Source organism: Phyllopteryx taeniolatus, chromosome 12 (genome assembly GCF_024500385.1).
Source record: "Phyllopteryx taeniolatus isolate TA_2022b chromosome 12, UOR_Ptae_1.2, whole genome shotgun sequence".
NCBI lineage: Eukaryota > Metazoa > Chordata > Actinopteri > Syngnathiformes > Syngnathidae > Phyllopteryx > Phyllopteryx taeniolatus.
Genome location: NC_084513.1, coordinates 8,459,353 through 8,485,597, shown reverse-complemented (window position 1 = coordinate 8,485,597; position 26,245 = coordinate 8,459,353). Strand labels below are relative to the sequence as shown.

The window sequence follows — 26,245 nt, the reverse complement described above, 5'->3', positions numbered from 1 at the left end:
TGTTTGGACACAAAGATTGACAGACACATGCAACAATAGGTTCAAATATAGTTGCATATGTACATGCAGTAATTAATGTGACAATAGGATGGTACATTCAAGTTTGTATGATACCTAATTTTAGAGATACAATAATACACAAAATGTATGTATGGTGACTATTAGACTTTACACTGATCTGATCGGCCTGATTGGTATCGGCCGATAATTCGCATTTTATGCTGATCGTCTTTTACGATCACTGGGTTTTATCTTGTCAACTCAAACGCGACCGGATACACTCGTTGCTATGGCCACGACAACAACAATCGATCGGGTCGTGTGTATTATAAGAACAAAATGGGGAAAAAACGTGGACTTTAATTCAAGGCTTGCTTGAGGTATGTTCACATACTTTTAATACGATACGGCTTGCAAGCAGCCAACAAAACGCAATGTAGCATAGCAAGCTAGTGCTAGCACTAACGGTTGTCCCGGCGTTCTGTCGAATCATGCTCTAAAGTTTCGGTGTGTGTGAAGTAATTTAATTACAATAAAGTAATTTAATGACAGTAAGTTATCACCCATTTTTTTTGTCATGTTGTAATGTTGGTTTGACCTGACTGATTAGAATACATGACCTGACAAGATATTTTTGAAGATACGCAGTATACAGTACACAAGTATATACAGTAAATGAACAAGTCATTAAAATAGACACATTGCCATCTTGTGATAGGATCGCTGATCGGTTATCGCTTTTTTGAAACTCGCTGATTGGTGATCAGTGATCGGCCCCAAAAATCCTGATCGTGTAAAGCCTAGTGGATATACACTTAAAATGCATAAAATTGGTTGCTTATACAATATGTTATTTGTATACTATAGTTATTTCACATTATAGCATTATCCTTCTTGTTATTTTTTTTTTCTTTAGAACAGCAATAATTTTTCCAGGTCGATCTGAGCCTACCGAAAAGTGTAAAAAATGTAAAAAAATCCCAACAAGCAATGTCTCCATCACGAACCACAGTCTGATTTCTTCTTCTGACTAAGTTTCCCTGACAAACACGATGAAAAGTGTAAGGAGATCACCGTGATTCAAATGACTTACAGCTGTTGCTGGGTGGCTTCACACCAGCTGCTCCTTCCTGCTCTAAAACTCTAGGTGTCATGGCCACACAGAAATCTTTTCTCTCGCAAGGACCTTTACTGCAACCAATGAATGGTTCTCTGATGGGCTGCTCCATAAAAGCTTTCACTCCAGACAAGACCACTTATCCAAAGCCTGAGCTTCAAAGGGTCAAAACGAGCTCATCGCAAACACAACAATTGATGTAATTCGGTGCCTTCATTGCTTTTGTTTTAAAGCAAAAAAGCTTCCGTCTGTTTAGGTTTATAACGCATTTAGGATTTGCTGCATTACTGTGTGTTGATGGGGCTTAAAAATGAGGGGACTGCTCGAGTTTGAACACGCTCTTCTACTTGGCTTCTCCAAACAAAAGCACAGAGTCTGAAGAAAGGGGAGGAGCTGTACAGGCTCAGTCCAGGAAAGTCGAAATGGTGGACTGCTTACATGTCTGGGCTTCTCCACACACAGCACCCCACCCCCTCACTCCCTCACACACACTCAACATTTCAACTGCATATATTCACCAATGGCAAATCGTCATCTGATTTGCTAAATTACATCTCACTTCTAAATTTATGAGAATTTGTCTATAAACAGGCGGCACAGACTGGTTAGAGTGTCAGCCTCACAGTTCTGGGGACCCGGGTTCAATCCCTGGCCCCGCCTGTGTGGAGTTTGCATGTTCTCCTTGTGCCTGCGTGGGTTTTCTCCTGGCACTCCGGTTTCCTCCCACATCCCAAAAACATGCATGAATTGGAGACTCTAAATTGCACGGAGGCGTGAATGTGAGTGCGAATGGTTGTTTGTTTGTATGTGCCCTGCAATTGGCTGGCAACCAGTTCGGGGTGTACCCCGCCTCCTGCCCGATGATAGCTGGGATAGGCTCGAGCACGCCCGCGACCCTAGTGAGGAGAAGCGGCTCAGCAAATGGATGGATGGATGTCTATAAACATTTTAAAACAGCACCTTAAAGAGCATAATTGAGCCAACAAAATGTAAATTTTAAACAGGTCAGCATGAACTCCTATGCATCCATCTCTTTTCTATAGCACTTATCCTCATCAAGGTCTCTGGTGAGCTGGAGCATACCCCATCAAACACTGGGCAAGAGGTGGCATGTTAATGTTTATGAAATAGTAATCAGATTATAGCTACTTTTTTATATCATCATGCGTGACTACATTGAATATAGAACTCACTTTAAGATTGCTAAAGTAAGATTTTACTTCAGCTGAGGCAATTGGAGACAATCGCCACTAGCTTGCAGGTCAATGAGGAAGGTCAACAAACAGGACACATCATTCAATGACGGTGCACGTCTTAAGTTTATACCACGTTCAGCCTTTGTTTAACAAACGAATAATAAAACACACTATTCAGGAATAAAAGTCACACAATGAAACAGCTGTACATTACAAAACAAAGGCGAAATACTCGTCCTCACGTATGCGCCAAGTCGCGTTTTCAACACATAGACAACTGATGTGTTCAAGCACTCAGTCAACAATGGAAGGAAGGGGAGAGGCTGACACTTTCAAGCTGGAACTATATTGAGTTTGTGTCAACAAAATATTGACGTTCTTTGTTCACTCTATGCTGTCGACAAAGTGTTATGTGGCTTCAAAAAATATGACTGTTAAAAATGGACTTCCAATAAAGTATTGGCAAAACCATTTGTCATTTTTATGTTGAGACTGTGTTGTCGGCATCTGCTGAAGGTACAGTAACTAATACAGATACTTGTAATCAAACTGAATTACTTTTAAAATCAAGTAATCAGTAAAATATCAAAGTTATTATTTCATGGTAACTGTGGCAACACTGCTGGGACACTCTGGAAATGGTTGTCATATAGACAACCATTCCCACTCACCTCTAGTTCAAGTTAAAATACTCAATTTCGAGTATTCAATGAACCCATGAGAGTGGAAGCTGGAGAAAAGCCACGCAAGCATGGGGAAAACATGCAAACTCCACAATGGGAAGGCCAAGATTCGTACCCCGAACCTCAGAAAAGTCCACTGTGCGCATGGGCATCCTTAACTAAATACGTAATATACTTTTTCACTACATACATTCAAACCCAAAACTGTACAGTATATTTCACAATAACCGTCAGGGGTGACACCATATGCTTTGTCTTGGCTGTCAGCTCAAACTCTGAGACCGGATTAAATTCCATAGGAATGCTCGTGTGGATTTATGATCGCTCACGTGTACGAGCGTTTCGGCTTCATGAGGACCATTCCTCCACCCCCGGCCCCTTTCTGTTAGGCTTGTACCGCAGGGTTGCTTAATGCACATCTTTTAACCATGCTTTACCGTTCTTTTTTTTTTGACCTCTTGGAATCATTGTTTCTCAGTCTTCTTCCGATAAATAAGCCACAATTGTATTTTATGAGTACAAAACACAACAACACACACAGTAGCGCCCCCTTGAAGGATAAATCCACCGCCCCTGCCAGTTACTCCAGGGGTGTGAAAGTTAATGTTACTGGAGGGAGCAGATGCATTTAGGTTAACTGCAAGGGTGTGTATCCTGGTGAACAACACGAAATTCAGTGGACGTGTCTATCGTAACAGGATGCACAAAATAGTCTCAAGGACCCATGCATGAAATTGAACAGGAAGTCACCTATTGTAGTTTGAAGCATCTATTTTGGCAATTCCAGAGCTCTTACTTTGACACACTCTCAGGAAATTGACCTAAATCAGCTCCAATCAGAACCATAAATCACATTTCTTTTTTTGTTTTTTTGTTTGCCAATGCCATCTAATGTGAGTGGATGGAGCATGATGTCAAATTTAATCATTACAAGAACTTGCCATGAAAAATGGGGCCTGAGCAAAGGTTCACTGCTGCTTGCAGCTTTTTCGTCATCTGTTTATTTTGTGTTATCTGGCATTGTTCTTTAAAAAAAATGTTTAAAAAATCCATCCATAAAACTATGGTTACATATGAAAAGCCAGGCATGGTTTGAATTTCACAAAAAAAGGAAGAATGCTACAGTTTTTTTTTGTATTCTCTAGAACAAAATGCTCAACTGAATTCCACTTGACAGACTTCTTAAAAATCAAAGCTTGGTCAAATGTCAAACATGTGATGGCCATATCCCTCCCAAACTAGATCCAGGGCATGTGGATCAAACCAATAAAAAAATAATAAGAATCACAAACTTCCTTGAATATGAGCAATGGGTTTCAACACCTGTTTTTTATATGAAATACAGTGCTTTTACAGGGAAGTGCGATAAATAATATAATTCTGTTTATATGCAGTATAGTGGCTTGATAAAATGGTGTAGATGTTAACATTGTCACTATCTCGGGGTTCTCACCTCCCGTAATCCAAAATCATTTTCAGTTAGTCAACTTCATTGGAGACCTGTGACTATGATACTGACTTGGCAACAGGCATGTTGCCAAACAAAACTAAACTTAACTAAGAAAAAGGCATCAGCTCATCTTTGTGCGTCACTGTCACATTTGAGAATGTTAAACAATTCTACACCAGTTCACATGTCCATGAAAAAAAAAAAACTGCAATAGAGTTAACATATATAAACATGTTCCGGTTCACCCAAAAAGTGTGAACACATATGCCAGAACACTCCTGTCTTTTACATCAACAGAACACTTAGCCAGATGAGAAAACATAAATTAAAGATTCCTTACACTTAGTGATAATCATCAAAGTTGCACAATATAACCGACTCTTGCTGGACAAAATGACAATATTTCTGTTTCATCTGTTTGCTTTGAAAAGTCTAATCGTAAAGCACATATAGCGTAAAATATGGTTGGAAAAGTCAAACCCAGACTGCATGGGACAAAAATATATATCTACATTTGTTCAAATGTTCCCCCTTTCACAAGGATAACAGTGACAATATGACAAATAAGAAAGTGGAAATGACGATTTGTTTTCCTGCACTCACTTCCTGAACATATTTTATATTTAAATGGAACATCCATCCATCCATCCATCCATTTTCTTTACTGCTTCTCCTCACTAGGGTCGCGGGCGTGCTCGAGCCTATCCCAGCTGTCATCGGGCAGGAGGCGGGGTACACCCTGAACTGGTTGCCAGCTAATCGCAGGGCACATACAAACAAACAACCATTCGCACTCACAGTCAGACCTACGGGCAATTTAGAGTCTCCAATCAATGTATGTTTTTGGGATGTGGGAGGAAACAGGAGTGCCCGGAGAAAACCCACGCAGGCACGGGGAGAACATGCAAACTCCACACAGGCGGGCCCGGGGATTGAACACGGGTCCTCAGAACTGTGTGACTGACGCTCTAACCAGTCGGTCACCGTGCCGCCTTAAACGGAACAACAACACTAAACTTATCAAAGAAGAGCAAACAAAAAAAACAAAAAAAACACACAACAGATTAAAGCTGGGAGCAGTAATGAACGGGCACTTGCACCAGTTTTTCATGGCGAATCCTCCAACTGATCAAACTTTGTTGCCAAGCTCTTCCCATATTTGATGGTGTGGGCAAAAAAGGCTGGCAATTTGGTGGCGCCCATCTGTCTGCTTCTGATTGGGGCTCATTTTGGAAAATTCCATAGTAATACTTGAAAGTACCAAAATGGCTGCTTCAAAGTCAAGTGGCTGACTTCCTGTTTGAGTTATTGCATGGATCCTTGAGCCTTTTTCATGCATCATGTTACACAGTTTTAGGTCAAATCAGTGAAAAGATTTCAGACATCGAGGCCCCCCAAAAGGTGATTCAGACTAAGAATCAACACAACGATTTAAATTTGCACGACACCTTGACTCATATTCGGAAATGTCTAACTGTCTAAGTGTATGTTTAGCCAATGTTCATTTTCAGCCGGAGGACTCCGAGTATTTTTTTACGAGGACTGACGATGATCCTCTAAGGCAAGCAAGGTTTTTCGCCTGCACATTTTGTCTGACCTCTGTGCTAGAGAGGTTGAAGGCCAACTCAACCTTGTTCACACCAACTGGGTGCCTGAGAGACTCTTTTAAAAAAATAAATAAATGATACAAATACAAGTAAAAATCCCACTCTTTCCTTTACAAAAGGTGTGTTTTTGTTCTTTGTTCGTATCTCTGTCAATCTTCCATAATTTCCATTGACTTTAGCACTATTAAAACACATGGGTTCCCATACTGTTCTCATTTTTATCCCTTCCCCTTTTTTTCTTCACAAGTGCGTATTTCACAATTAATTCTCTTCCTTTCTCGCTTGCTGTTTCTGTCTCCATTTTGTTATTCTTTTAGCTCTGAGAAAGAAATGCAGCTGTTGGGATTTAGTGCTTATATGCACTGCATCGTATATAAACACCCCCAGGCAAGGAATGTTGTCCATGAGGATCTATCATTTGGAGGCATGAGATTCAGACAACATTCACATGTTGGCTGTTTTTCTTTTTCTTTTAGGAAGCAATTTAACCATCAAATAATACTACACTGCACATAACATTCCTGTTAAGTTTTGGGTCAAGTTGACCCATTTTTTTTAAGTTAAAAAAAACAAAAAAACGTTTTCCCACTTGGCTCCTCATGAGCTATCTTTATTTTGAGGCAGTGGAAGATTTGTCATGTTTTAATTGATCAATTTAAGATTAAAAAAACAATTCAAAATGTAAACTTAAATACAAAGAATTAATATAAAAAGTTGTAAAAGTGGTGTATTTTAAATGTAGGCATTTCCTACACACATTTAAGAAGATTTAACATATAGGTTAAAAACTGAAAATCCTTATTAAAGAATGATATATGCACTTAGTATTGAATGAAATGGTTAATGAGAAATCTTTGTAAGAGTCGGGCACTTTTGGATAATGGGTCAAAATGACCCAACAACATTATGGTTGCTGCTCCTGAGAAACAAACATAAACTCAAAAGTCAATCTATAAATGGATTGCTGTAGAATCCCTGCTAAAAGTTAAACCTACAATATATACAAGCCCAACAACTTCGACTACAAAGTTTCTGAATTGTTTGCAGTGTTTGTATAAAGTAAGCCAAAATGATCAGACAATGTTTAGTTTTTGTTATCACAGATCAGTCATGACATTAGGTTTAAAGATTTCAAAACAGACCCTTGCTATTGTTGTTGTGCAGCAAAAGCCAAAGCGCTTGAAAGGATTCTCTATCTGCAAAGAAAAACAACATATAAAACCTAGAACCTGGATGGATTAGCTTTAGTCTGAGCCATCATGTCTGAAATGAAAACGCCCCATCAAGAATTAGATCAGGTTTAAGGCAAAGACCAGAGATCCATCCATCCATCCATCCATTTTCTGAGCCGCTTATCCTCACAAGTGTCGCGGGAGTGCTGGAGCCTATCCCAGCTATCTTCGGGCAGGAGGCGGGGTACACCCTGAACTGGTTGCCAGCCAATTGCAGGGCACATATAAACAAACAACCAATCACACTCACATTCACACCTACGGGCAATTTAGAGTCTTCAATCAACTTACCATGCATGTTTTTGGGATGTGGGAGGAAACCGGAGTGCCCTCAGAAAACCCTCGCAAGCACAGGGAGAACATGCAAACTCCACACAGGCGGGGCCGGGGATTGAACCCCGGTCGTCAGAACTGTGAGGCAGACGCTCTAACCAGTCGGTCACCGTGCCGCAGACCAGCGATATCTATTGTAAAGTTCTTTGGCTGCAAGAGCTGCAACAACAACTGAGGAAATACAATTTGGATTTTATCTAGTGATCAGACACATCTTAAGTGAAGCCTCTGCTGGCTATTATTCAGGAGTCCAAAAAAAGTGGGTTGGGTTTTGCATCCTGGGGCCCTCTTGCTTCTCTTGACATTACTCAGACTGAAGCCCCGGAGGATCACGGATTGAAGACTTTCTCTCCAGCATGCTTTGATGTTTAGCGGCGCTTGCATTTTTTTTGTAAATGTGAGAGACACACAGGACAACAGGTGATGCATCTTAGTTTGATTACCAAGGCCCAAAAAGTCAAAAGGACTGATTTAACAGATAACTGCATGTCAGCACAAGTTGACCCAACTATGACTTCCATCATCTTCAACCCATTTTGCATACCGCTTGTCCTCATTAGTGTCACAGGTGCGGTGGAGTCTATCCCAGCTGACGTTTGGAGTGAGAGGCATGGTGAAACCCAGGAATGGTCACCAGTTATTTGCAAGGGTTAATCAAACCAGGCTATAGGTAATAGTCCATCTGCTGGCTAACAACCGATGATGACAGTTGAGTCGCAGTATCGTTATGTATACGTAATCGTTATGTGTATTTTATAATACTTTATAAAAGCATACAGTCATGATATATTTAAATGGAATGTAAAGAATTAAAATGTTTTTGTCCAATCTTTTTGCTTCAACTGATTGGACATTGTGCTGCTCTTTTTGGTGTGTGTGCCTTGCCACCTGGGGGCAGTATAATACAGACAGAGACACATGACGATACGTTTCACAACTGACTCGGTAAAATGCAGTGATGTTACTAATTTATCGCAAAGGATTAAGAATATATGCCTGTGAGTGTTGTTGTAGTGTCCTTCTACGTGTGTTGCACCACCTTTTGTGTTCAAATATCCACTGGTTGAGAACACGACGCCGCTGCTATTTCTTACCCATTTGTATTTTTGCGTTGTTTATCAGCATTACGCTAAACAGACTTTAAGCTAAGCTATGTGGTTGTTTTAAATACACAATGTGTAATTCTCCTTGTTTTATGTTTAGCTTTGAAAACAACCTTGAATGGGGAGTGGCAATAAACAGCCTGAAGATTCTTTTTTTCAGAATTGTCTGCTATCTGCCAAACTGATGCTTGCTATGCATAAATTAGACACACACACACACACACACGTTTCCGATGAGATTAAGACAGAACACACAACTGCCATGCAAGTCTGTGTCTGTACATGCGGAGGATTTCTAGCAGATTCTGCTGCCTACCATGTTGGAAACAGCTCCCCTTATCACTAACAGTCGCATATTTTACAAAACATGTCATCCACATCTGTGTGCGCCGCAGCAATGCTTCTCTAATGACGGAAGGAAAGCAATGTCGTATCCACACAATCACCAATAAACCACCATCAGTGCCATCATTAGTTCAACTCTCCGTGGGTACAAAAGACATAAGATCAGGTCTGTTGTTTGCCTTTAATTGCGAAAGACAATCCAGAGCCAACATTAACAAGGGAAATTCCACTTTAAGTGAACTACCATAAGGGAGTTAAGCAAGTCTTTTTGGACGTCAGGGGGCCGAGAATGGAATGATTTAGATCAGTGATTCCTAAATGCCACGGGAAATTGTAGTTTTTTTTCGCTTTTTTAAAATACAATTTCCCAAAACTATTCTTCATTCAATGTGGCACGGTGACTGACTGGTTAGAGCGTCAGCCTCACAGTTCTGAGGACCGGGGTTCAATCCCCGGCCCCTCCTGTGTGGAGTTTGCATGTTTTTATTGTTGCATGTTTTTATTGTAAATACAAAAAACAAAAACATTTTTAATCCAAATGTTCTCCTTGTAGATTTATTATTCAGTCAATTTGACCCACAGCATAACATTAGAAGCAGAGACAATTATGTATTATACAGAATAAAGGAGCGGCACTGCGGACGACTGGTTAGAGCGTCAGCCTCACAGTTCTGAGGACCGGGGTTCAATCCCCGGCCCCTCCTGTGTGGAGTTTGCATGTTCTCCCCGTGCCTGCGTGGGTTTTCTCCGGGCACTCCGGTTTCCTCCCACAGCCCAAAAACATGCATGAATTGGAGACTCTAAATTGCCCGTAGGTGTGAATGTGAGTGCGAATGGTTGTTTGTTTGTATGTGCCCTGCGATTGGCTGGCAACCAGTTCAGGGTTTACCCCGCCTCCTGCCCGACGATAGCTGGGATAGGCTCCAGCACGCCCGCGACCCTAGTGAGGAGAAGCGGCTCAGAAAATGCTATTCTTCATTCACTGCAAATAATCGATCTATGTTCATCTATCTGTGCCAGTGACGTAGAGTGACAGGCAGAGCAATTACGCGTTCTTCCACTAGATGGCAGAATCTACAATAAACCTGCATATCCATCTTGCCATTCATACAACAGAATAATAGCTTTGCGTTCAAATAAACAGGCCCGTATTTCACACTGCATAAATACATTTGGGAGTAAATTGAGACAAGAACATCATTATTTCAGTTAATACATTTTTTGTAGGCGGCACGGTGGCCCACTGGTTAGAGCGTCTGCCTCATGTGATTAAACATGACTGCAGTTTGTCTGTTTCAAATTACAGATAATACGATAATACGATTTCTGTAGGAAAAAAATACTTAGTTGCTTGGTCAGTTTGACCTGGCGTGTGTTTAATTATCCGAAAGTCTCAGAAACAACGAAGAAAATTTACATAACTAACTGTTTCTTTGCAAATGTGTGAAAAAAATTATTTTTAATTGTAAATGTTGATTACAATTTATTTACCTTCTAAATGGGTCAACATAATAGGAGGATTAAATATCAACTTTGAGGATTTTCTACATCCGTGTGAATAACATTCTTTTCCATTCAGGACACTTTTGGACAATTAAACGGGGTCAAATTGACCCGGGAACATTATTGCTGTTCCTGAGATATAAATGGAGGAGAAGGGGTTAAAGCTGATGTGCATAAAAATGTGCCAACATCTGCATTCAAAACGCTTTCCACAACCATAAAATTCTCCCTCGCATGAAGTCATCGAGGATAACGACGCCAAGAGTCACTCAGCGCAAGCAGACACATTTCCACATCTCATTGGTCCGACACAATGTGAGAAGTGATTGTTCAGGAACATTGACTTGGACGGCACAGACACGCATTGTGCTCAAATAATGCATCCCTTCTGTCTAGTAACTCACATCTTGACAGGACACCATCAGAGTCCATCACACACAAAAGTGATTCCGACACTTCGGAATATTATCCAATGCAGATTTATGTATGTAAAACATTCCTTTTTTGATTAACATAACCTTTAAAACTTGTCGTACCTCCACGTATATCTATTTTACACACAACCGATAACCTCGAGATACATTTGAATAATTTTGTCAATCTATCAATTTCCAAACTCCATACTTTAGTCTTGGTTTCACAGTTAGTCCCCTCGTAGTAAAATACTGAGTTACAAACTAACCTCCTGACAAACGAACACAGCAACCGACCTAATATCTAACTGACACACGAGCTGACTTACTAACCCACTAACAAACAAATAAGTGACAAGGTAACTAATAGCAAACTACAACCAAGCAACCAATCCTCTGACCAACGAACCTACCTACCTACCTACCTAACTAACTAACTAACTAACTAACTAATTATTGATCCAATTAACACTAAGTTGAAAAGAGCTATATAAAAATAATGTTTTACCAAGTATTATTATATTTGTTTATTAAAAATATTGTATTAAGTATATACAGGAAAAAAATTATATTTTTGCTATTATTTTGACACAACATCTCATGTACATAATTATTCATACTATAACAAGAGAAAATACCATTCTTTTGGGTAAGTTTGCATAAGACTACATTCTTACAGTAATCAGAATCACAATCAGAATCAGAATCAGTATATACATTCTTAAGAAATCCGTAGTGGTAGTAGTAGTTTTGTTGAAGTATTTTGATGCTTGAAAGTGTGTGATGTACAGTATACCACTAGTGTTGCTCCCTGTAGTGGATAACAAAGAATCACTGCCTAAGTACTGTAGTAGTAATTGTATTTAACTTTAAATTTCAATATATTTGCAATTAATCTCGAAGGACTATTTGTTTTAAGCATGTATTTGAGGGTATTTTTTTAATTTAACTTTTATGACCAATACACATAAATTCAATCATTATTTTAGTACTGTGCATAAAGTGGCTTTCAATAATATTAACTATAAGTTAGGAATAAAATTTCAGTGTAGTTTTTTACTAACACTTTGGCCTACTATGCTACAAATGTTGGTCATGATGGTGGTAACTGGTGCACAACAAAGCTTTCTCGGCGGTGCTTGGTGTGAAAACTTGGAGAACCACTGCTCTCAAGTGTTGTTAAGATTTACCTCTGAGTTGTGGAGCCACATGCAAATTTTCGTTCAGAAATTGAACCACAAAATGTGAGAAAGATGCTTATTTTGAATAGTATGTATATATTTTTTACATCGAAAATCTGGTCAGATTGACGTTGCTGTTTTAGATTTATACAGTCTATGTGCCAATAGACTTGTCAGCTCGAAACAGGGGAATCCTCCTGCTGAAAGTAGTCCCAATGACTTTTACACGTGTTTATCCGACATATTCGAACATCTGCAATATTACAGCACGAGTATGACAGAAAAGGAAACCCCGTAAACTGGAACTTTTTATCGGTTCGGTGGAGAAATATGAAACACTGGGGGATTCTGCAATGTGTGGTCCGCTTCAGTCAAGCTATCATAAATATCAAATTCAGTTATTAATTTTTGCAGCAAAACGAATATTTGAGGAGAATAGTATAAGTCTATTTCTGACCCTCAAAGTACAGTCCAGTATACAGCTTTTACACTTTTATGCTCAAGTGCCAAATTTGATTTTTAAAATAGACATAGGACAAGGTCATTGGTAGATGAGGTTAAAAAAAAAAAGTTCAAATGTGTATGTACAATTTGATTTTTTAAAATATTGAATTAATTCATTCTCATGCTGGATATATTTTATTATTTATAGGTAATTTAATAATGATTAATTTAATAATGATTAATACAATGGTTAAACGTATCTGTAAAATAACTGCATTTTACTATTTTGATTCTATTATTTACAATAAGTAAATTAACCACTTATTCTAATCAATAAAATATATGTTAAATGTTACATTGTTTAATATTTATATTTTATTACTTATAATAAATACATTAACCAAGTATTTAATGCAATTTAAAAAATTGATATGAAGCATTTGTATTTTATTAATATATCTTTGGTTTATTATTTACAAACGATTAAGCAATTTCTTAATAAAATTAATTACCAATATTAATTGTATGTGTAAAATTGACTATTTTAATATTACTACCGACATGTGTGAAGGAAGCACACCGCTTCACTTTCCAAAACAATCATCTGTCCAACAAGCTGTGAAGAGGCCAAACACATTGCAAACCCTCATCGCCCACCAACAGGCGGTATGCCACCGCAGTCCTTTATCCTCTGCAGTCGCGGCGTACACAACCTTGCTACAACTTAGAATTTAGGTTGGGCCGCAACCTGCAATTATGGCCTCCAGTCACCATTTTGTGGCATTTAGTAAAGTGAGCTTGACGTTTTCAGTGACTGACAGTGGATATTATCTCACTTGTAACAAGTAACTTCTGTCTTTTTAAGTTTACATCACATCGTTTGCTCTGTATTATTTGTAACAACATATCCAAAGACATTTTCTAAGGCTTCACATTTCCCACAAAAAAGAGAAACATTATAGCAACTAAACAGCTATGTAGTAATTTTGCTGGATCATTATCGACAGGAAGACTTCCCCAGGTGGAACATTACATCTTGTGAAATCGAAAGGTTAAAACCAATTAGAGTAGAGTTTGAAATAATCACCAGGGGTGACGGAAAACATGCACCGAGGGAGTGCAGGATTACAGCAAGACGGGGCCAACCTATGGAGGATAAGATCCAGAGGGTAAAGCCCTCGAGATGACCTGGGCAATGAGAGCCAGCTGTATCAACAGCCATTATGCAGCCAAATGTCTATATGGTACATACAGTACATCATTTGAATGTGAACCAAAATGAGGGAAAAAATGGCAAGAGATTTTTATAGGACACTTGGAATTGACAAATTTAGAGTTGTTGTCCTCACAAGTTACGTTTCCTTTATACTGTATCCATCAATCCATCCATTTTCCAAGACGCTTATCCTCACAAGGGTCGTGGGCGTGCTGGAGCCTATCCCAGCTATCTTCGGGCAGGGGCGCGGTACACCCTGAAATGGTTGCCAGCCAATCACAGGGCACACATAAACAAACAACCATTCGCACACACATTCACACCTACGGGCAATTTAGAGTCTTCAATGAAACTACCGTGCATGTTTTTGGGATGTGGGAGGAAACCGGAGTGCCCGGAGAAAACCCACGCAGGCACGGGGAGAACATGCAAACTCCACACAGGCGGGGCCAGGGATTGAACACCGGTCCTCAAAACTGTGAGGCAGATGCTCTAACCAGTCGTCCGCAGTGCCGCTCCTTTATTCTGTATAATACAGAATTTTCTCTGCTTCTAATGTTATGCTGTGGGTCAAATTGACTGAATAATAAATCTACAAGGAGAACATTTGGATTAAACATTTTTTTGTTTTTTTTATTTACAATAAAGTACAGGATTTTACAAATGCAATGTGAGCTGGGCGATGGCCGGAGGCGGGGACCTTGGCGATCCGATCCCCGGCTACCCGGCTACAGAAACTGGCTCTAGAGACGTGGAATGTCACCTCTGTGGCATGGAAGGAGCCCAAGCTGGTGTGTGAGGTCGAGAAGTTCCGACCAGATATAGTCGGGCTCGCCTCTACACACGGCTTGGGCTCTGGTACCAGTCCTCTCAAGAGGGGTTGGACTCTCTTCCACTCTGGAGTTGCTGTAGCCATAAGGTAGTCGGTGTCTGTCGTGGCGGCAATCCCCAAACCCATAGGTGGACACCAATGGTGAGGGATGACGCCAAGCTGAAGAAGCTGAAGTCCTATCAGGCCTTTTTGGCCTGTGGGACTCCTGAGGCAGCTGATGGGTACCGGCTGGCCAAATGAAATGAAGCTTTGGTGGTCGCTGAAGCAAAAACTCAGGCATGGGAGGAGTTCAGTGAGGCCATGGAGAACGACTTCCGGACGGCTTCGAGGAAATTCTGGTCCACCATCCGGCGTCTCAGGATGGGAAAGCAGTGCACCACCAACACTGTGTATAGTGGCAATGGCAAAGCTCGGTCATCCGGGAGGATCTCAGAGTAGAGCCACTGCTCCTCCGCATCGAGAGGAGCCAGATGAGGTGGCTGGTGCATCTGATTCGGATGCCTCCCGGACGCCTCCCTGGTGAGGTGTTCCGGCCACGTCCCACCGGGAGGAGACACCGGGGACAACCCTGGACACGCTGGAGAGACTATGACTCTCGGCTGGCCTGGGAACACCTCGGGATCCCCCCGGAAAAGCTGGATGATGTGGCTGGGGAGAGGGAAGTCTGGGCGTCCCTACTAAAGCTACTGCCCCTGCGACCCGACCTCGGATAAGCGGTAGAAAATGGATGGATGAATGGATGGATTTTACAAATCATAGATTATTTATAGAAAAATATAACTTGCGTTTTGTAATTATATTTTTATGCTGAATAAATGTAGAGAGGGTCACCTTGACCCATGAACACTCTTGGTAAAAAATTAACAAGAAATAAATGAATGAATACATTTTACTGAGAGGACTGATTTCAGAAATCAACATTTTCTATGAAGACGCTCATAAAAAAAAGGTTTTTAGTACTACGTGTTACTTTGGTTCAATGCTTTCATAGTTGAGAAGGGCATAACGCAGGTGCAACAACAAATTATTTTTAAAAAAAATATTTTTAAATGCAGTAAATTGTTGCTTGTGTCAGTCCAGCTAACCTGTCAAGCTCATGTGTGAGAGCTGAAAGTTTTGGAGATTAACAAGTCAAGGGTAAAGGAAGCTCTAACTAGACGATCAATGCAAAAGATGCTTAAGAATCAACATCCTGTAAGTTGTTCACTCAACTTTTCGTCAGTCAGTCATCCGTGAGCTGAAATCGTCCATTTAAAGTATTTGCACAGTGACGGGGGCCGATTCTGTAATATTTTCCAAATAGAGCTAAAGCGACGAGTTTCAACATCTGGAAAGCATCCCCTCTCTCCCTTCCGCCCGAGCCTCCATTTGCTGACTGCAATCCTTTCATTTCTAAGGAGTACCCATGAAGTTGTCGTCCTCACGGACTTCGTTTCGCCACCAAGACGACCAAAGCGACTCTTTAAACATTAGGTAATGAGCGGAACGTTGTCCGTTTGAAATGAGACTTCAACGTGAAAGTATGCAACGAGATCTCCTTAACAGCGGGAGGGAAAAATGTGTGCAATCGAGTCATAGCTTAAAAATGCAGCATGTGGTTCTAATCTAAGATGTCTGCGGACCTGGTTGAGTTCTTCTGTTTGGACGGAACTACTGCTGAAAAGCAGCCCGTTTGTTGTGATGTCGGTGATGTGGTAAAAATACAACTGGAAACAATTTGGAAGTCAAAGTGGATTTTGTTGATTTGGAAAAGCAAAGCTTTTTCACTGTTTTAATTCTCTGAAAGAAGGATTTTTCTTGAGCCGGTTTGCTGTGATGGTTTTCAATAAGCAGGTGATGCTGAGATATTCCAAAGTAGGCTGCTAGTTTAACCCTCCTGTTACCTTCGTTTTTCAGGGACAGCGATAATGTACCTGGGTCAATTTGACCTGGTGTGACTATCTAAATGTGCTTGAAATGGAAATAAAAATCCCAATAAACATTGTTTATGTCAATATTAACCCTCCTGTGATGTTCGTTTCTCATCAACAGCAATAATTTTGCTGGGTCATTTTGACCCGCATCAAGTTTAAACTTACAAAAGTATCAGAAATGAAACAAATCTAGATAAACATTGTTTATATCTCCTTGTGAACTCCATTACGCCGTTAACCCATTTGTACATGATTAAACCTACCAGTAAGCTACAACACTACTTAATAATAATACTTAAAAAATACTTTAAAATGAGTCAACTTTACCCACAACATGCCAGGAGTATTGACCGAAAAAGGGTAAAATGTCATTGTTAATCACATTTCTAAGTCCAACACAAGTTTCAGAGCAAAAACATAAAAAATATATCCCCCCTTTTTGTGACATGGAAATGGGTCAATTTGACCGGAAACACAACAGGATGGTTTACCCACGAACACAGTTGAACTGCTCTTTGATGTGAGGCCCTAAGTGGCATCTTTGAAGACGTTTTACAGCCATAATGTCATTGTCTGATATGATATGACATACTACCTTGGGTCAAAGGTTTCCAACATTCAAATAAATCACTGTTTTTGCAACGTAAAAATGGACACAATGTCTTTGTCAACGGTTGACTCCGTGTCTGTTTCTTCGCAGGAATTAAATGCTTTTTATTTGTTTGTTTTTTTGTTTTTTTAATAGTCATAGAGCGGTCGGAAAAGTTGCTAAATGTAGCAACCAAATGACAAAGTTGGCAATATTGACTGTGCTTTAGTAGACAAGCTCCTCTCAGTTCATAGCCATGTTGTTAGCGTTAGCTAGCATGGATGGATACATTTAAATGAACTGCTTTTTATGAAACATCGAATAAATAAAAGTAGCTAGTTTTATTTATTTGGCATTCGGATTATGAGTCGGGTCAAGGAACAGTTTCCGCAAAAGTTTGAGAACCTTTGATCTATGCCATTTCCTCCAGTGAGCTTAGGAGTCTTTTTGGTGATGCCAACTGCACCCCCCCCCCCAAAAAAAAAAATACTAAAATGTTCACGTGCAAGCAAACTGTCCACACATGTGCAGGCATATGACTTTCATCCAGTGCTTTCAGTGTATCTTTCTCAAATCCCACCAGGTTCCTCAGAAATCTTTCCAGCAAAGCCATTGCCCTCCAGACAACTTTTTTTTGCTGACTTTTCTGTCCAAAACCATTTGGACAGAAATGTCTCAGCTTGCAGCTATGTAGGACTCGTCAACAGCCAACCGCACTACAGTTTTCCATCTCAGAAGTGCCATCGAACCAGAGCAGTAACTTTAGTCAGGATTTCTTGATATTGTGTTAGGACTGTTTCCACCCTACAAGAGGCCATGGCGAAGAGGAGCCTTAACAGTGGATCCTCTTAATTCAAAAAGGTGAAACACATTTTCCTTTAGTCATACGAGAAAAAAAGGTTTGAGCGAGATTTCCACTTTTTTGGCCGCAAAAAAAATAATAATCTATGGAAAGATGACTTCAGGGTCACAGAGAACAAGTATACACAGACAATTGTGCTGCAAAGTTGGAAAAGTACATAGCAGCAGTCATGTTGGGTGTTTTAACTGGAATGAATTTAACGGGTAAATTTTGCAAGGGACTGGCTTATGTTTTTTTTTTTATTTCGCAATGTCGGTGTGGCTTTACAGCTTGTCAGCACAATTGCTCTCAAGGCAATATCGACATAGTTACAGCTGTGCTCCAAAGTTTACTTACCCTGAAAGAATTTGTGAAATATTAATGATTTTTGAGAGAAAATATGACTGATACATAAATGGGGACCTTCTCATTATTTTCTTTCTTGCTATGTAGTGTTCTGATTGGCCTTAAAGTTTCATGTGAATCCATTGAAAAGTAAAATAAATGTGTTTCAGGAGATCATTCAAATTCTGCCAGGGTGTAAACTTAAAAGCACAACTGTAAAGTAATTAAAATAAAAAAAAAAAAAAAATTAAAAAAAAAAATATATATATATATATATATATAAATATATATATATATTATTTACGTTTACATTTGAGTTAGGAATGTTGTGGGTCAGATTGACCCACTTTAAACTAAAAAGTTGTTGTTCAATGCAAAACCTCTTCTCCTTGGTTTAATAAGTATAATCAACAAATGTAATAAAATGGTTACTAACTAGGTATAAACCACGTTAGCTGGGATGTTTTCGGTTCTAACACTTTTGGATCAATAATAGCGGCCTGGGTCAGTCTGACCCAGGAGCATTAATACCGTTCCTGAGAAACAAATTAAAATTAATGGCGACATTTTGTCATTTAATAATCTACATTTACCACAAGATGGCACTGTATCTTTCAGATTTATTAACACCGTGTGAAAACGTCCTACAAATTCATTCAATTTCTCAGCGGCTAGTGTAAACTTCATTGAAAGACTTCTTTGGCCAGCACAGTATAGGAGACATCAGACGAGACTCGTAGTGCTCAGAGAGATCAATGACATCATCACTGTGTGACATCAGGAGATCAAATTATCCTACTGAGAAGAGAAAAAAAATGGGGGAAGCACAGGTCAACTAAAACAAGAACACTCAGGTGTTCCACCTCCTCCGATTGCCAGCTGAAGACTTTAGCAGCCCCCGTCAATCATCCTGGGCCTTCCCATGACTAAGAGACTCCGGCAGGCAAAATCTCCCCCACTGAACCCCCCCCCCCCCCCCCACTCCCCCCCATCCTCAAGTCCCTTCACATCTGCCCCAAATTAACATAGCAGTCAGTCCCTGTTCCCTCTCAGACACATGAGTCTTAGCAATGAAATTGTCTTTGCAGATGTACAATGTAGCGCAATGGCGGGATGGCGGACGGTAGGCGGGTTGGGGGTTTGTGGTAACACATAATGAATGTTCCAATGATGGGAGTTGTGCAGGAGTCATGCAAAACCACAAAGGTGCTTGTTTCCCTTCTTTGCATTTTTTTTTTCAGAGCCTGAAGGTGACATCACTTGCAATCACTGACAGATGTCCACATTTGCTCACATGCACAACTTCAACATCTCCAAAATTCTGCACTAAACAGACACTTCTGGCCCATTACTTTTACATGTATTCTATTATAACATGCAGACAATCACTGAACTACTTTTGTACAGCTTATCCAACTCATCCAACTCAACCAACTCATCCCCAAGCATCTTTCGCAATGGAGCGGGAATAAAACTACCGTGAACTGTTTTGTTTTAAATGAAAACAAGCACACGCTCAGTCAGTTTATAGAGAGCGACCAAACAGCTTTTTCAGTCACACAGTAATCAGGAATTCAAATAAACAGCAAATAAGGCGAGGAGGTGGGGTTCACTTACCATCATCCTGGCATGTAACAATCAAAACCTGAGAGATGGAGAGCACCAAAAAAAGGAAAGTCCTTAAATGTACAAAGTCCATCATGTCTATAAGAAAGACATGAGACTCCCTTGTGAGTGAAAAGGGGGTAAGGGATTAAAAAAAAGGGGAGAAAAAGATTAGGTTATCACTGCATGAATACCAAAGAGCCTCTCCTTGTAAGCAGCAAGCAGACCCAGCCCAGACTGCGTGAGTGCTTTTTTTTTTTTTTTTTTGGTGTAGTTACAGCTTTAAATGAGAAGAATGCTGGCCAGCCTAATTTTCCTCCCCCTTTTGTCAGCCCTCTCCCATCCCTCTCACAGTGGCTGCGAGAACTACACCCATGTTCACAACTTTTTACACTTTCCAATCATTCTTTATGCCACCAGTTTGCAAGAGTCTGAACACAGACTATTTCACCTTCCAGATAATTTGTGGTTGAAATCAACCCATTTCATGAATATATTCACAACAGTTTAATGTATTTTTAGTATGAAACTTGTTCTGCTTGGCTTAAGCGTAATCAATGTATCCAGTGAAAATGGTTAAGTTCACATATTCGTACACTGAAACATAAACATGAGTGAATTAGCCTCCACGAACATGCATACAGTATACAGAATGTAATTAAAATAGTAATGGAGTGCACAAGATGTTTGGGGACTTTTGTTTCTAACAGATTTAGATAATTAAACATGTTGTTGTTCCTGAGAAAAAAAACGTCCATCCATCCATCCATCCATTTTCTGAGCCGTTTCTCCTCACTAGGGTCGCAGGCATGCTGGAGCCTATACCAGCTATCATCGGGCAGGAGGCGGGGTACGCCCAGAAGTTGTTGCCAGGCAATCGGGGGGGGGGGGGCACATACAAACAAACAACCATTCGCACTCACAGTCACACCTATGGGCAATTTAGAGTTGTCAATTAAACTACCATGCATGTTTTTGGGATGTGGGAGGAAGCCGGAGTGCCCGGAGAAAACCCACGCAAGCACGGGGAGAACATGCAAACTCCACACAGGCGGGGCCGGGGATTGAACCCCAGTCCTCAGAACTGTGAGGCTGATGCTCTAACCAGTCGCACACCGTCCTGCCCAGAAAAAAAAACGTAACATCATTAAATGAATAAATTAATTATTGACTTTTTTTCTTATTTTAATGGGGACAACTGGATACACTAAATAAAAATTAACATGTCCTGTGCACGTATGTGTTGGTGTTCTTTGGGGTCATTTTGCCTCCGTTTAACTGGGGGAGCAAAAACAAGAAATACATTTATAGTTATTTAGCCTCTCAAGAAACAAAGTAACTCTAGCTGACTAAATTTAATGTATTTTATAATCTATAATGTATATATGATCCAGAGGATTAAAAAAAAGTTTGTAAATTTGAAGATAACGGAGGTTAAAAGATGCCACAGATTCTGACTCTTGACAGAAGTGGCCTTTATACAAGATCACAAAAGAACATTTTATTGCAGTCTTTTGGTGAACCAAACAGCAAGGAAAGAGCTTGAAAAAAACCTTGTTCTCTTTGGGCAGTAATATAGAGTTTATAACGCACAAACCTGTAACAACAACAACAAAAAATAATAAAATAAAGTAAACGCTGTAGACTGTAGACTGCTGTCTTGTGCTGAAAATCAAGGGTGTCGTTCAGTCGGACTGTCCGCGAGAGGTAAACTGCAAACTGACAAAGTGTGTGATAGTCACTGTGGGTGGCCATCATAGTAGGTGGTCAAAATAAAGGAATGCAGGGTGTAAATTTAGAAGGTGCAGGTCGTCACCTCCTGACGATTGGGGACATGCTTCCAGTGACACTTTTACATGAGGACGTTCCAAATCTATGCATGACATGAACCAATTCTAAGATATAACATATCCTGTTTTAGTTTAAAATACACAGAGGTTTAAAGCATATGTAATTTATCTGAACATCAAGCATTTACTGTGTCACCTCGACTGATAAGGCAGTTCTGTCGAGCTAAAATTTTAAATGCCACTGATTCCTCTGTGAATGTATTTCATAAGTAGTTCTCAAGTGTTAACCTTCAAGCTTCAAGAAACCCCTCAGTTACTGTGGCAAAAATCAAACAAGTCAATTCAAGTCCCCACTAAATTTAAAACAAGTCATTACGTGGGTTAGCAAATGATACGAAGTCATAAAATCTTGCTTAGTCACATCATGTGTTATTAAGACATTAGCCAGTTTGCATTCAGTATCTGTACTTGCATAGGTTGGTGTACTAACACATTCTGACTCACATTAATGGTCCCAGAACAATCTCTGTATTGTCTATTATTGTAGTCTTTTCAATTTAAACACACAACTGACATAAAGCTTCATGTTTGACCAGCTATCGGTGACTAAAGTTAACGCAGCTTAACCGTCGTTATGAGTTTTACAGTGACGGATAAAGTTAGATGTCTTACTTCTAGTCTCTTGTCTTTTAGGTGCACACCTGCATGTTGCCATTCTCTTTTTCTTGTTTTTATCAAAAACTTCCTCCTTAAAGCTACAGTAAATGTAATCGAAGGTGCACCCTCCATGATACTTGCTTCATGAGGTGGCCTCTGCCCTCTGCATCAAAACATACGGGTGGGTTGCGAGGTTTGCAGATTTTCAAAGGTAAACAGGCAAGATTTGTCTAGTCTTGTAGTTCAAGTCTGAAGTCGAGGCGAGCCTCATGAATAATACCAAGTCAATGAAGTTGAGTCCCTCATAAGTTTTAGCCAAGCAAGTCCCAAGGCATAAATTTGGCAACGTGAGTCGAGTCAAGTCATGTGACTGGAGTTTACCAGCGACGGCCTGAAAACAACACGTACGTCTCTGACAAGGCTTCTCTACAGTGATACCGTTATTGATCTTACATTGATTCAGCAGTAGGAATTAGTTAGCAAACGATTATTGATTGCTCTTTCCACACTAGTTCCAAGTCTAGTTGCGGGAAACAGCTCTTTGCAGGATTGCCATAAGTTTGTGTGAGTATGTGTGTGTTTGTGTCTTAAAAAGAGGTGGGGGCTCAAATGAGCTAATGAGAATGACAGCTGTTTTTTCTTGTCAGCCCAACCCACAAAGCCTAAGTGAGCCAATCCAGAGATCCTCCTGCAACAATCCTCTTGTGAAACATCAGTTGTGTTTCCTCTGGAAAGATGCTGCATCTAAAAAGACACATTGTAGCTCCACAAAGACTGCCAGCAAACTCCTGCTCACTAAAGACGGCGGTGCAGTGCTGGAGGCAGGGAAGGGGCTCTACAGATTTGTGTACATCATGTTCTTTTGTATTGATTGTTATGCACAGCCCTTATGATCGATTTTTCTTCCTGGACTGTCCTCATATCTGTGCTAATATTATTTATTGCAGTGGTTGGCACTGCATAGGCACCAAATCTAAAGCCGACAGTTTCTCCATACCAACTGATTGATCCTTAGTTTCCCCCTCAGGTTAAAAAGTGTCTGAGTGTCATCCTCGAGAGCTTACAATTAGTCCATTCTCATATCAATAACATAACTCAGTCAGCATACTTCTATAAACACAACCGACTCAGCTCCCCCCTCACCCCCCAATACCACCTCCATTCTTGTCCACAGTCTTGTCACCTATTGTCTCTCCTCTTCGGCGTCTCTCACAAGTGCCTCCATAAGCTTCCTGCAGACCACATAAACGCACCAAATCAGAAATCCCACAGTTCAATAAACCGTTTCAATAAAGAATGTATAAGAAAACATAAAAGGGATCTATATGTAGCTTTTTTGGACATGGTGGTCAGTGGAAGGGGAAAAAAATGCTATTTTAATCAGAACTGCCCCACATTTAATTACATTTTCTTTGGATACTGTGCTACTCCTGTGATTTTATTTGTGATTAGAAGACAGACGGCAGAAGAAGCACAACTGACAAATGTCAGGTAAGAAATTCATAGCCAGATTTAAAAGATGGACAAAAAGGACTTTGAATTAGCGTTTTGAAAATAACCCAAATTTGACCTATGGTAAAATGCCATGACCCTCCTTGAATGGAATGTAAAGGACAGTGAACCTTCATGTGTGTCTTTTAAATTAGAAAGAATGAGGGATGGTGCAATAATCAGAGAAGATGTTGAGAAATGGCTACGTTACACTGTTTAGCTTGGGCCAAACTTTCTTTGTAAAACATTTGAAAAAAACACAATCCATCCAGCTTGAACCATCTCAAACTGGATGTGATCAGCAAAACGTCTGTTCCAAATATACAGTAGATCCAAACCAGAAGAGAAATCCTAACAAAAAGGTGATATGGTATTTGTTTGCGAGAAGCACTGGGTGCCAGACTGCTGTGTTTAGGCCAGTTTTAAACATCTGCTTTTTCCAGCCAGTGTTCATGTGATATGAGCTCAAACCATGAATTACCTGTGTTTCCACACTACTTTCAGTTCACAGTAACTATGCATTCAATTTGGTCAATACCAAATTAGTGACAGGTCAAATAAAAGGTGGGCTTTGATGAGGTAGAAAATGCTTAAGAGAATGTAAGCCTTGACTTCCTCATGGAAAACTCTCTGCTCTTGTGCTCACTTCCACACTCCTCCGTCACCGTTACGTTGCACTGAGATTCAACTGCCAAGCCTGATATTTCTGAACATGCAGTTTCTTTTTCTCATCTGCTTAGGTCATCTTGCTCCCATGCACCCCCAATGCAACAAGACATCCGAGAAAATAACAAAACACAACTTGGGAGGGGAAAAAGAAGTGAATAGTCAATGAAATGTGCAACACAAAGAGCCTACAACATGCTTTCAGTTTTGGGTAATACCTATGTATAACCGATGTTGTGGCTGGTGAATGTGTACAGTCATTGAGATTGGTTTAAATTGTGTTCTCATCAAACAAGGAAATATGGTAACCTAAACCTACATAATAGCACTCATGTCTTAATGGACTTTAGGTAAACCTCCTTTTCATTATTGAGAAATTAATTGTTTCTAATGTCTTCCTGGTGAACAATTGAGTCAAGGGTACATATTTTATTTAAAAACAATGTGAAGTGAAAATAAAAATGTCATTTGACACATAACAGGGTAGAGTATTGTTAAGAAGCCTGTCAAATTTGAATGAATTTAAAGAGAGCGAGACAGCTAGTGGTCTAGCAAGTTACAGAGCTAGCTCGCAGGGTCGCCTAATTAGTCACCTCTTCACTCTGTGGGTCGTCTGTGGGTCAACATATAAGAAACACTGTAGCCTGAATAACACAAAATACATAACACTTTTTTACAGGTTGTAGGCAAAGCTTGCTAGCTAACTGCATGTTGTAGTGATAGGAATAGGCCGTTATTATTACTAAGTAACTCACAAATGTGCACGGTAGCCACTGATTATATGAAGGCGCTCCAGTACTTCTATAGTGGGAAGGGCTGATTCATGCCAGAAAGTTTAAGTACATACTTGGGCTTTGTTTTTCCCAAAAAATCTGGACAACTGAAATGGTGAAATAGAGTGTAATGCCATAGCTCAACAATTCAGTACTAAATTGTTCTTAATCTATGCACGTTTTCAGCATTTATTTTTAGACGTTTAATCAAGGGCATTAAATCTTTTACATTCTTCTTTTTTTATATACTTTTCTAAGCTTTCACCCTAGCCTATTTGAAATCCTGTTTGGGTGGTTAGTCCCTCCGGTCTGCTCTTTTGCAGGTAGAATGCAAGCTTATTAGGGTTTAAGTCTGGAGATTGTCTTGGCAACCCTTTTATTGTTTTGGGTTATTATCTTGCTGCATGATGACGTATCACCCAATGAGTTTGGTTGTCATTTTCTATGAATTGCCAAACAAAATGTTTCTATAGACTTCTGAGCTAATTTTGCTGCTGCCATCATGCGTTACATCTTCAGGGAAGATTAAGTAGCCGTTCCGAGAAGAATTTATGCAAGACATAACCTCCACTGAGTTTCACAGAAGAGCTTGTATATTGAGGATCACGAGGAGATCCTATTCTTTCTTTTCTTGCTTGAGCCTTTCAATCACTTTGGTAAAAGTGAGTCTTTGTCTCATCAGTCCATAAAACTTTCTATTACAATTCTCGAGACTTGTCATTGTGCTTTTCAGCAAATTCCAGCCTGACCTTCCTATTCTGCTTACTAAAGAGTGGTTCGCATGGTCTGGTGTTGCAAGTGTACTTTTCTTCAAGTCTCTGGGGGAAGACATCTTCATCCCATCGGAAGCACCAAATTCATATGATTGTTCCTCAATGCAATCCACTTCCTGTTGGTGTATTTGGGTTGAAGTCTGCTCT

At 40.0% G+C, this 26,245-nt stretch overlaps 1 protein-coding gene across 1 annotated transcript in view; it reads right to left on the bottom strand.

The window, feature by feature from the left end:
• col5a2a (collagen, type V, alpha 2a) overlaps positions 1–20,203 on the bottom strand; it is a 43,760-nt gene extending 23,557 nt beyond the window's left edge. Inside the window, exon 1 of the mRNA XM_061792662.1 lies at positions 19,961–20,203. Coding sequence (XP_061648646.1) covers positions 19,961–20,045 — 85 coding nt within the window. The 5' untranslated portion in view covers positions 20,046–20,203. The remainder of the gene's footprint in view (positions 1–19,960) is intronic.
• Between the last annotated feature and the right edge of the window lie 6,042 nt (positions 20,204–26,245).